At 43.5% G+C, this 13227-nt stretch overlaps 1 protein-coding gene across 2 annotated transcripts in view; it reads left to right on the top strand.

Annotated features, from left to right (window-relative positions):
- The window catches only part of ppp2r2ba (protein phosphatase 2, regulatory subunit B, beta a), a 52059-nt gene extending 39255 nt beyond the window's left edge, over window positions 1-12804 (top strand). For both annotated transcript variants that reach the window (XM_058650262.1, XM_058650264.1), the window contains exons 2-10: window positions 1583-1680; window positions 2082-2247; window positions 3092-3204; window positions 6359-6536; window positions 6697-6861; window positions 9622-9791; window positions 10671-10762; window positions 10861-10984; window positions 11818-12804. In XM_058650262.1, coding sequence (XP_058506245.1) covers window positions 1583-1680; window positions 2082-2247; window positions 3092-3204; window positions 6359-6536; window positions 6697-6861; window positions 9622-9791; window positions 10671-10762; window positions 10861-10984; window positions 11818-11973 — 1262 coding nt within the window. In that variant the 3' untranslated portion in view covers window positions 11974-12804. The remainder of the gene's footprint in view (window positions 1-1582; window positions 1681-2081; window positions 2248-3091; window positions 3205-6358; window positions 6537-6696; window positions 6862-9621; window positions 9792-10670; window positions 10763-10860; window positions 10985-11817) is intronic.
- Window positions 12805-13227: the final 423 nt, after the last annotated feature.

Raw genomic sequence — 13227 nt, 5'->3', positions numbered from 1 at the left:
GCGCATGTACAGCTCTGTGCATTCAGGGGGGTCAATATATGCAGATAATCAGAAAGCGAGATAACTCCACTTGTGTTGTGTGTTTCTCGGTTGCGTGTGCAAAAAGGGTGTGAGTGTGTTTTCAGTCAGTGAAGGTCTGATGTAAGTAGGTCAGAGTGTGTTTAGTCTGTGAAAAAGTTATTAGTTTCTAAATTCAAATATGATTAAGATTCCCACCACCCCCCACACCCACCTCAGCCCGCCTCCACCTCAGCAGCTCCAGTACATGGCTTCAAGACTCCATCTGGCCTCATATCTGACTGTGGCTTTTCTCTCCAACAATTGAATCAAACAACTGGAACACACACACACACACACACACACACGCATGAAAACATGACGCTTTGTCATTTGCGCCGTACACAGCAGCTTTATGTGAAGCGATGAGCCCGTCCACAGGGACTCCATTGTCTGAAGTTGTGTACTGCGTTTAACTGCACACACTCCCCCAGATGCAGAAGCAGGTTTTCACTCTATTGCAGCACTCACTCTGTCTGCTGAATTACAGCTAGCATCAGCAACTAAGTCTGAGAGCTATTGGCACACACACACACACACACACATACACACTCTGACTGCTGCTGCTAGAGATGGAAACTGTCTCCATAGCAACATTCCCCTCTCCTGTTCAGAGCTCCGCCAGTAGCAGGTCCACAGAGGGCGTGGGGGGTACAAAACAACAAGCTCACTCTCTCGTTCTCTCTCTACCTCTGTCTCATATTATTGTCACTATTAAATTGAGGACTAGCCTCTGCTCTACGTATATGTGTGTGTGTGTGTGTGTGAGAGAGACAGACATTATGCTGTGCCCTTTTAGCCTGAGGCTACATACTAATTGCAGCCACCATTAGCCTCTCCTAAATCCAGGCAAATGTATGTCTTTGAGGAGGAGAGGAAAAGCTACCTTAAGGGTAGGTGTCTGTTATTTACATTTTGGGGGAAGTTATACTGTAGTGATGTGGCAAAACTAAGAAATGATGGAGATGCAGAATGGATAAATCAATTTGATCTTTCTACTGTTATATTGTTGCTGTTCTGTTGATGCACCAACTGCATTGGAAGTTAAGAAATGACAGGTAACATGTATCATCAGAATAAAAGTGCATGGTTTAGTTTTCTCTTAAATGAAGGAGCAGGAGAGTCACTGAGCAGCATGGGGTCTCACAGCCGGGGAACAGGGAAGAGAGATGAATGGCATTATTAGTGCGGTGAAAGTGTCCAATAAAAAACAAGAGTGCTCTGAAATGGCACAGATTGGCTCACTTCAGTGAGACACTGGGCTGAATTAGTTGATATCATGCAGTGACTCATCTAATGGTTTGTCCTATAACCTATATTTCTCCAAACTAGGGTATCTGTGCCACAGAATCCTCTGTGGGTTAGAGATGAGATTCCCCTCCCTACTCAGATGTGTTTTCCAGAAGTCACTGTACCAGATCTCACTGAAAGGCCTTTCTTCTTGTCTGACTTGTACCTTGACAGCCCTGTGCACATCCACACTGACATGTTCTCCCCCTTCTCTGCTCTGCTTCCTGTGTTGCAGCTGACATTATCTCAACGGTTGAGTTTAACTCATCGGGGGAGCTGTTGGCCACCGGGGATAAAGGAGGCAGAGTTGTTGTCTTCCAGAGGGAGCAGGAGGTAGGAAATGCTACAATAACTATACTGCCCCACTGTTGAAATGATTTTAAAATTTTAAGTTTCATTGTTTCCTTTCTAGTTGAGATCCCAGGATTTCCAATGATACCAAATATTTATCAATTAAACATGTGTGGAATTCCACATTGCATGCGATGACGAAGATATATGTAAAAAAGATTTAGCTACAGCAACAACAATGATACTGATACTAGTTTTAACCTAGTTCTGGCTGTAGATTTATATTTAACATACAAGTGACAAGAAAGTGAATAATCATACAATTCCTGACTTTTCAAATCATGAAGAATGCAGCTCTGGATTAGATGTAAATAATGATCCCTGTCATGACCTCAGTGAAACGAACAGTGAAGAGTCTCTAACTGTTTTTCCTCCTCATGCAGAGTAAGAGCCAGCCTCAGCGTCGAGGGGAGTACAATGTTTACAGCACATTCCAGAGTCACGAGCCGGAGTTTGACTACCTGAAGAGCTTGGAGATTGAGGAGAAGATCAACAAGATCAAATGGCTTCCTCAACAGAACGCTGCCTACTTCCTGCTCTCTACTAACGGTCAGTCACTTAGCCGCAGCCTCCCTGCCTCCTTCTGCAGGAGCAACACTAGGCGGCCAAATGGTCAAAGGGAGACTTTGTGTTTGAATGTGGGTGTAGTGTTGTTGTTCTGTCAGTGAACGACATGATTCATGCTTCATATGGCAGAGTAGTCAGAGATAAAGCTGATATAAAAGGCAGTGTTATTAATATCTCGTAAAAATGCAATTTTTTGCCTTTTCCTGCAAACATATTGTTGAGTGTCGCCAGCAGAGCCGTTTAATGACTTCACGCATGACTGCCACAGCAGGAAGACGCTCACATGTGCATATACAGTATCATGCACTCGGGCCATAACGTACACACAAACATCAGAGAGACATCTTGCAGATTGTTGGCTTCATGCATGGCTGCTACAGTAGTGCTCGTGGTGGCTGGAGCAGATGGTGGAGGCTCCTGTGGCGAGGGCCTCGTCGGTCTGACACAGATATTCACTGTGGAAATTAAAAAAAATAAAAAATAAATAAAAACCTGCAGCAACCTGACGGCTGCCGCCACCCACTTTCTCTGAGAAGCTGGGATGTAACTGGTGTTTATGTGATGCAGAAAAGAAAAGCACACAGATGGCGTTTTCAGGGGTAGCACACACTGCAGCAGGGAAATGAAGTCAACTTGTAGATTGATATCAGTGACACCAGAATCTACACAAGGAGCCGCAATTCATCATCCTTGCTGGCTGCTGCCCAGCTACATGCCAGATTGGCCACCCAACCCCCCACATCCATCTCGTATGTGAGCTTCACTGTGGTGAGCCATGATCTGTATCATAACTTCTGTGTGTGTGTGTGTGTGTGATGTATTCCAGATAAGACAGTAAAGCTGTGGAAGATCAGTGAGAGAGACAAGCGTCCTGAGGGCTACAACCTGAAGGATGAGGACGGACGCATCAGAGACCCGTCGACCATCACCTCGCTACGGGTAAGTGTCTCTACTTCAGAACTGGGAGTGACCTCGGAGTTCCAGTTGAGAAGTCAGAAAAAAACAAAGATGCCAGTGTATCTTGGTCTAGTGACTGTTAGCAATACCAGTCCATAACAACGTCCCACAGGCCATTATTATATGAATATTAAACATATTATTTTTTTGTTCGTGTTTAAGGCAGTATATATATTCAGAACTTATTAGACACACATTTTGGGGAAATACACTTTTGCACTAAGAGACAGATCCCATCTACAGTCTGATGTCTGTAGAATATATATGAAGCTAGAGATAGTAGTAGTAGGGTTGCCAATTTCCTGATAAATTTCCTGTATAACTGCCTACTCAGTTATACAGTTTACATATTGCACCCCCCCCCCCCCCCCCCACGTACCTGATGTACTGCACTTTACAGCATGCTGTTTTACAGTATCCTCCTGTCGCCATTTTGCCTTTACACTTCGCCGCATCTCCTTTGCTGTTTCTGTTGGATCATGAGGACCTGACAGCAGAAGGAGGATTTTATCTTCCCTCATACAGATTTGCACAATCGCCATTCATGGACTAATCTGTAATGTTCCTATCATGGTTTTGCACTGACTCGATTATCAAAAATAAGAAACAAAGTGGGATTCTTATCTGTTCAATATGCAACACGTCTTTTATCTTTCAAATATGGAACAAATCTGTCATTTACAGAATGGTTGGCAACCCTCCATAGTAGCAAGTTAGCTTAGCATAAGGACTGCAACAACAAAATCCACAAAATGATTCAGTAAATTAAAGGAAAACTGTCAACAAGAGAGCTTTAGAGAGGCAGGTATACTAATCTTGTTACACAGTACATGCTAGCTGTTTCCTCTTGTTTCCAGTCTTTATGCTAAGCTAAGGCATGCGGCCACTGGCATTAAGATTATTAGAATTAGAATTAATTTTGCACACATACCAATTAGTGATAGTGAGTTTGACCTCTGCATGTGACCCATTATATTTTTTACACACCAGTTATGAACATACACAACTGTTTTTTTTGTTTTATTGGGTACCTTGCTCAGGGGCACCCCAGCCCTTGACCTGTCCTGGAATTTGAACCACAAGCTTTTCAGTTTCAATCTCAATTCCTACACCAAATCATATGATAATGACTGGAATATTAACATAGAGAAACAAGACTGTTATGAATCAATGGAATTAAATTACAGAATAGACAAAACAAGAATTAGAAATGTCAAACTACTAATTTTACCATTTATGATTTAACCATATCTTTCTAGCAGGACAGTTATTACTGTTGCATAATATCCGGACCTCTACTGTAATAAGCATGTATGGCATGATTTTCCTATTGTGACAAATGCCAATCCTCAGTTTGCACATTGAGTCTTAATACTGAATAGGAACAGTTAAGATAAGCCGATTAGAGTAAATCAGAAATTGCCATTCAGCTTATAGCGTTTAGCTTTTAATCCTGCACAAACATCTTCACAACACAGTCAGTGCTACAGTATATTTTCACAAAGTCCATTTATTTTCCTTTTTTAATAATAGCTGGATGTCATATGCGCCATGTGTCAGTGCTGGGGAATAAAAGACTGACGTCATCCAACACACATTCGTCCTGTTTGGGCTAATTTGAACTTCTGAGACTGGCAGAAGAAAGTGAAAATGAGCGATCAATATGTGCAGTGAGGTGAAGACCACGAAAGGATCATCCTCTCATTCTTATCACTCCAATACCACTTTAATTTTCACACAAAGCAGACGGGCACATATTGTGTGTGTGTGTGTATCTGCCATAGTAGATTAGTGCTGTGTTCAGCGTGTCGTCCCTCTTTGTCTGGCTGGTGTGGGGATCATAGCAACCTGGAGGACCGTCCAGGACTGTGACAATCCTGTTTAAAGACTGTGAAATCTTTTCAGGGCAATGAAGCAATAAAACAGAGGAAGAGAGGGTAAAACCTGCAAATATTAGTCTGAAATATAGCCTCTATATATATGTTATTTTTGCCATTTAAAAAAAAATAAATATCATATAATTTTTTTTGTCATATCAATTACACACAAAATGTGTATAAATTGTTTTGTATTTCACTGTTTGGGGAAATGCTGCTATAACAGGAGAAACTACTTTTACATTTTGTGTTAACTTGTAAGCTTAGATCTTAAATATATATTTGAGATATTCTATTTTACATGTGACAAGGAAAAAGATGTGTGAGGTAGTTGCAAGGTGCAGGGCCAAGCTGAATAGTGCAACTGTCAGTGTTTGGGGGGGTTATGGGTTAATAAGGTCCATGTCTCTTTGGACACCCAGTGAAAGACATGGAAATGAAGTGACACCCATGGAGATACAGCAGCCTGCTGGGCTGCCGTGTCTCTCTGTCAGTGCCAGCAATGAACGACAGAAAGAGGGAAGAAGCAGCCGATTTGTTCTCTTCTCTCCCTCCCCTCCCTTCTCTCTTTGTCTGGGTTTTATCTGGCCAACGGGGGGCTGCATGCAGACTGATGCAGGGTCTCTTTGATGCTGAAGCAGCACTGTGAACCTGCATGTATATGTGTGTGTGTGTGTGGTATACACACACACACACACACATATATATATATATATATATATAGATATGCAGAGAGAGAGAGACAGGGATCATCTGTAAAGTTCAGTTATCATTCCTCAGCAGGGCCTTGCGACGGCCTCGGGCCATTTCTCTTTCTGCCTCCTTTGCTTTCTTTCTTTTCTCTTCTTCAGCATATTATGAGACAGACGGAGACATGGGGGCGGGGGCTTGGGTGGGGGTCATTGAGTAGCTGTGTTGCACAGATATTCTCAGGCTGATTGAAGCAGCTCATCAAACAGGCCCCGAGCCCCCTCAGTCACTGTTTCTGTTGCATTAAGATTTGGGCAGTAAATGTCATATGAATCCCTGGGGTCGTCTGTGCCTCACAATAACATGCACACACACACAAACAGTTGCTTTATATTCACATAATTCATGCAGATAAGTACATGCACAGCCACACACACACACACAGATCACAGATACATACTGTATCTCTGAAGGCCTCTGGGAAACCAGCTTCAAAGTGCCTCAAATAATGCAGGATTCTCCTTTTTCATTACATTTTCTTTCCCCCTCTCTGAACTGATGACTGACAGGTGCCAGTGCTGCAGCCCATGGACTTGATGGTTGAGGCTACAGCCAGACGTGTGTTCAGCAATGCCCACACCTACCACATCAACTCCATCTCGGTCAACTCCGACGTTCAGACGTACATCTCCACTGACGACCTCAGGGTGAACCTGTGGAACCTGGAGATCACAGACCGCAGCTTCAGTATCCTTTCAGTCGGGATTAGGAGCTGACCTTTGTTATTCACAACTGTTTAGACGTGAAACAAATCAATTACAAAACTGCATGTGTTAGTTGTCAGTTGAATGATTCATAACGAAAGCTGTCTACAAATCAGAGTTTGTCCTTAGCGTCCGTCTCTCAGACATTGTGGACATCAAGCCAGCCAACATGGAGGAGCTGACGGAAGTGATCACCTCAGCAGAGTTTCACCCGCAGCATTGTCACACCTTTGCCTACAGCAGCAGCAAGGGCTCAATACGCCTGTGTGACATGAGACAGGCCGCTCTCTGTGACAAGCACTGCAAATGTGAGTATGCATACAGCACATGACCATTCTGTCGGCACTCCTGCTCTCTTTACCTCATGAGCACCTATGGTGTGTTCATCGATTCACTCATTCACTCTTTATGGAGTTCTGGCTCCTGATTGGATAGTGAAACGCTGAAAGGTTTCTCTGAGATTTACTGTCAGATCTTTGAGACTGAGAGACCAATGTCACTGAGCAAACATGTCACAGAGGATTGTTAGAATGTAGAGCTCAGCTAAAGGAATTCAATGACAGCTGGTACAGTAGTGAGGATCTTCTGACTTTATTGATCAATAATTTGAGCTTAATGTCAATTCATGGATCAGAGAGAGAGAACTAGACTTCAGCTCCTACTCTGGGCTTTGTTTACAGCCAAAAATCTGGCTCGTCTTGGGACACTGACCAATCAAAGTGCAGCTGCTTCCAAAACTTAAAGAGAGCTGGACAAGAAAGTCAACAAAACGTGTGTCAGTATCAGCAGAGAGAGTTTCAGTGATGCAGAGATTGCCTCGGGTCACCTGAATGTCCATGTTCGTTTAATAAGAAGAGCTCAGGACAGAACTCTGTATTTGTCAGTATAGCAGGGTTGGAGGCAACAGCAACATTGAGCTAGTAAAGTTGCAAAACAGTTTGGAATTCCTCGTATGTGAATAGACAGTGGGCTTTGAAGAAACACTGGTCGCAGGGGAGTGACCCTTTTCTGTCACCCTATCAGCTGACTGTCGTGAGTGGAGTCAGTCTAGCCCTACATGTACCTTACTGTACCATTACTCTTGTAACCCAAGCGAAGGATACTGAAAAATGGAACGAACCATTCCATATAGAGGCAGAATAATAACATTAACAACAAAAATCACCAAAAAGTGACGCACTGCAGCTTTAACCACCTATAGTAGTTGTGCCTACTGCAGCTTTAATTATTATGTCCATGCTACTGTACCTCATTATGTCTACCTTTGTTGTTATAATTGGAAACCGGAGAGAGTGCTGCATGTTCACCAGAAGAACAGATACACACTCAATATGACGGCGCTCATGTTGCAAAGTCACACTCAATGATTCCGCTTCAGCGACACCTTTGTGTAGCATTGACATGCAGCCGTCCACCTGCTCCATCCACCAAGATGACTAATTTGTTCATGCATCTGTGTATCCGTGCGTGTGCTTCAACCAATGAGCGGCCTTTTAGAAAGCGTCGCATCGCATGCATACACTTTGTTGGAATGAATTATGAATACATTGACATTTACGCTGGGAAATCAATGTCTTAAAAGCAACCACATTAGTCCCTCGTGGACACGCCTTGCCGTTCGATAATGTCAGTCATTTCCTCAGACATATTGACGTGCTCACTGGACCGTGCGCTCACACACGGACTGTTAAATTTCACATGAGCGCTGTGAGGGTTAAATAAGAATCACACAAAAATGTGTGTGTGTAAATTTCAAATTGTGTGATTCAGAGATACACACACACACACACATGGAAGCGGCAGGTGCTCTTGTTAGCCTCAGGACAGGTCTGTTAATACAGACCTACTGTCTCACTGAATGAATGTGAATGGCTCAGAGCCACATGCAATGCCCTGCCTCCCTCTCTCTCTCCCTCCCACACACACACGTACACACACATAAGTTTTTTTTTTTGCACAGCTAGTCTCGTCAGGACACAGCATTGACTTCCATTCATTTGTACAGCCGAACGAAACCCTCACAACGTCTGTGTTTATGCCAGAAGGGGTCCTAAACAGCTTCAAATACAAGCACTCCCACACACACACACACACATAAATAAATATAGAGAGAAATCCTCCTGTACCTCCTACACAAACAATAAAAAACACAATCACAATGTATCGTCTCCTGTACCTATAAATCCAGGAGGCTGCTGGTATCAACCAGAATGGATTACTGGATGTGAGGATGGATGGGTGGATGAGGAAAGGATGGAGGGATAGGAGAGGATTGTGAAAGCGCTGAGCCCCCGGACAGAGCGGCAGGGACCAAAGAGATCCCCTGCCAACTCCCCAGGGACCCTATTATACACCGCTGGAGTGGGAGGGGAGGGAGGGCAGGGACAAATGCATATATACATGCACACACCCATTTATGCACAAACACTCATTCACTGACATATAAGAAAATCCAGCGGGGCTCAAAAGGGCCCAGGACTTTGACATTGATTTGTTTTCCTCATCCTCCCCTATTTTTCTATCTCTCTCACCACATCCCTCGTTAGACTCCCCGCTGACACATCTCAGAGCTGTTCTCCAAGACTTGGCTGAGGAGCAGGGAGGACATGGGAGGGGAGAGAATGGTGGGGGCATTTTTGGAGGAGCAAGGGGAGGGTGGGAGAAAAAGGAGGAGGAGGAGGAACAATAAGTTGACAGCTAACGATGGAATGTCTGGCTCTTATCCCCAGCGTGCTGGCCTGCACACCGATGAGCAGCTGCCAAAATCAATATGAATCATAACCAATATTTACCCAGCATGCTGACCCATGACTGTCTCCCTAAACACACAGAGAAATAATCCTGTGAGGAGATGCAGCTGCCGCTACAAACTCAGCGCCCAGGCATTGTTGTGGCTGTTATTGTTCACTAATGAAGGCTCCCACCACCCAAACAAAACCTACCATGTGTTTTCTTGCTGTGAATGATTAAAAGACTCGCTAAAGGAAAAAAAACCGCGACCTACGATGGTGTAAAAATGTGTTTCCTCCTGTCAGAAGATGACAGCTTCTTGCTCTTTTCTGTCTCAGACTTTGAAGAGCCAGAGGATCCCTCCACCCGCTCCTTTTTCTCTGAAATCATCTCATCCATCTCAGACGTGAAGTTCAGCCACAACGGGCGCTATCTGATGACGAGGGACTACCTTACTGTCAAAGTGTGGGACCTTCAGATGGAGAACAAACCACTAGAGACATACCAGGTACAGTTTCCTCATGCTGACATGTGCTCTGTGGACAACTACAAAGCCTCCAAAGATGCCTCTCGGCTGGTGAAGCTAGCAAATACTGGTTAGGCCCGGATCAAATAAAAACTTATTGATTTCAGACTAATCACTCAACATAATCCAGTTGCAGTGTCTCTCTGTCAGTGTTAGTGATTAGCCCAGGAAGGGCATACTGAAAACCAACTGTCCCTGAGAAAAGACAGATAGTGTCAGAGCTGATTCAACCTGAAGGACAAACCTCCCAGTGTGCGGTCACTGAGGTCAGATCAGGGGAAGCCATCTTAGGGCGGGTCATGATTGATAAGGCCATCAGCTTGATGGGGATTCTCTGTGCTATCGCAGCTCGGCCTCCACCTGCTACCTAACATCTTAGCATAGGTCACCAGGTCTGGATAGATGTCTGAAAGTGGAGCATATGGAAGTGCAGCTTATGGTCATGTGGCTTACAAGTTAAAGACAGTGTGGGGAAATTTAGATGCTTGAAAAATCCACACATAATCCATCAAGTGGGCTTAGATCAGTGATGCCCAAAGTGTAGACTTTAGCCCCCTTAGTGGGCTGTGAAGGTACTGCAGGTGGGCGACAAGAAGCCGTTACGTTTTGTCAGTAAACTTCAAATAATCTTCAAATATTTAGGATTAGAGTTCTTTGTTTTTAACCCAAGCTTAACGATATATGTCATTTATAAACAGCTTAAAAAATTAAATAAAAAATCAACAAGTAGATAAAGCTGAAGATATTACATTCAATTAACTTTTTAAGTTATATATTAAAATGTTATTTTTGGTCTGTTCATTTTTGTTGAGCTGAAGAGGACTTTCACAATTTAAAAACATCTTTTTTGTTTGTTTTCAGGTTCATGAATACTTGCGTGGCAAACTTTGTTCTCTATATGAGAATGACTGCATCTTTGACAAGTTTGAGTGTGTCTGGAATGGATCCGACAGGTAAGTCTCCATCCATCCATCCATCCATCCATCCATCATCCATCATCCATCCATCCATCCATCCCAATAACCCGCCACTGTTTTTTGTGTCTCTTTAGCGTCATAATGACCGGCTCCTATAACAATTTCTTTCGAATGTTTGACCGCAACACCAAACGTGACGTCACATTGGAAGCGTCCAGAGAAAACAGTAAACCCAGAGCCATTCTCAAGCCTCGCAAGGTACAGAAACACTCATCTTTCTCTCCTAACTCATCAACTTTGTCCTCAGTAGACTCTGAGTTATACCCAGAACAAGCTGTATGTCATCAGGCTGGGCAATGCCTCGGGTCCCTCAAGAGCAACTGAGAAACTTTTTATTTAGCATTTTTGCCCTCATTTGATAGCTTTAGTAGCAATAGACAGAGGCATGCAACAGGGCAATTGCCTGGGGCCCCAAGCTAAGAGGGGGGGCCTTTAAAGCAGCTGAAAAACATCAAACTTAAATTTCCATGACTTATTTATGTACTTTTCGACCGTTTTATGATGTTTTTATGAATTATTAAAACCTAAACTCATACATAAATTGACAAATATAACCATTAATTGAAATCTATTGTTAAGTGCAGCTAGTGATAACCTTGAATGCTATTGTATTCTGTTCTTTTCTATTCTATTTCATTATAGTAGTGTTTCTCAAAATGTAGAATTACTATTATTATTAATGTAGTATTTTATTTAATGGATCAATTTAGAAAGAAATACTGTAGGTATGATTTGAATGATCTTATGCTTTGTGGGAGTCAAATAAGAAAGTTCAATGTAGGGCCACCTAGGTCCCTTTTGCCTGGGGCCCTGTGTTCTTTAAAAGCACCCCTGGATGTAGACAGGGAGTGTGGGATGGAGAGAGAATGAAGTATGACATGCAACAATAGGTCCATGTCCATTGGTCATTTTAATGTAGCAGCTAAAATGATGTCAATGTTGTGCTTCTTCTGTTGCCCCACGTGGTCAAAATTAGAATTGAAAACACTGAAATCAGTGTTTTTGAATGGTCTCCTAATGTTTTCCTGCAGGTGTGTGTAGGAGGTAAGCGCCGTAAAGATGAGATCAGCGTCGACAGCTTAGATTTCAGCAAGAAGATCCTTCACACCACGTGGCACCCACACGAGAACATCATCGCTGTGGCTGCCACCAACAACCTCTACATCTTTCAAGACAAGGTGAACTAGAGGGTGATCTGCCCCGCTGACTCCTGACCTCTACTCATGTCACTGGGCACAGGGAGAGGGTGGGCATTAAAAGGAGAGAGAGAGAGAGATGGACTCTTTACCCTCTCAGTCCTTCTCCTCCTCTCCCTACATCTTGTTGCTGCTGGTGTGTTTATTTTTTGCTGCTCAGCTGTGGACGTACAGGACTGAGTTTTCAGTGGCCGGAGTGGAAGAGTGGACAGAGTGAATTCTGGGAAGTGGGAAATCAGTACAACACGTGGAAGAAGCTTCCAGGGAAATCAAGAATGGACTTTGGTTCTTCAAACTGACGGAGAGTTTTATTTATTTAGCCAATGCGGACACCCGAGGAAGCAAATCTTGTGTATTTATGCAACAAGAGGATTGCTGCATGAATAACATGACGTAGCAGCCATTTGGACACTGAGGAAAGGAGCTGATCGACATATAAAAGAGCACACAGACAGAAACCAAGCTTTCATGATGGTGGCTTACTGTCATGTAGCAACAGTGCCCCCTGTCTTTGAGTCTGCTCTTTTGGGGACAGTAGTGCACCCTGCTTAAGAATTCCCAGAGAGGAGGATGAGACTGTTATATATCTCTGATTGGGAGAGTTTTTTTTCTCTGCCTGTGACACAACACAGTCAGTCTTTCTAGCACCAGTTCTGTGTCTCTCTGCGGAGACAGTTGTCTGTAATGTGAAAGAAGCCCGTCCAGGCTGTGTCGATCCTTTTATTTAATGCTGTTGTTTTAATGAGTCCTTCTCTTGGTCACTGAGTCTGTTTAGAAGCTGTGGTGCCTTCTTTTGGTATGTTGGGGTTTGATGTTATGGGTGTGGGGTGGTGGGGTGGTGGGGGGTGGGGCGGGGTGGACAGATTTACAAGGCAGGAGTGCGAATGTTTTAAAATGAAATGTTAACTTTAGATATTTTTTTTCTCGCCCTCATTGTCTCTCTCTCTCTTTAGAATCAAACGTTACATAAAGAAAAATCTTCACTGAGGTTTCAAGTGGAAAAAAAAGCTTGTCGCCATGATTACATGAAAGCACCGACGACGTGCTTGTGAGTTCAGGGGAGGGCGCTGTGATGTGTATACAAAGTAACCGTCGCTCTTATCACACAGCAGTCAGTCACATGTCACCACACACACAACACAGCCACAGCAAGACTGATAAAAAAATATCAAGGCAACTTCTGCTCAACACGTTTATTTGGACAGTGCCGAAAATGATCTGTAGATGCTAAACATTACATACTGC

This window comes from Solea solea, chromosome 14, assembly GCF_958295425.1.
Source record: "Solea solea chromosome 14, fSolSol10.1, whole genome shotgun sequence".
Classification (NCBI taxonomy): domain Eukaryota; kingdom Metazoa; phylum Chordata; class Actinopteri; order Pleuronectiformes; family Soleidae; genus Solea; species Solea solea.
This window is presented reverse-complemented; position numbering and strand designations above follow the sequence as displayed.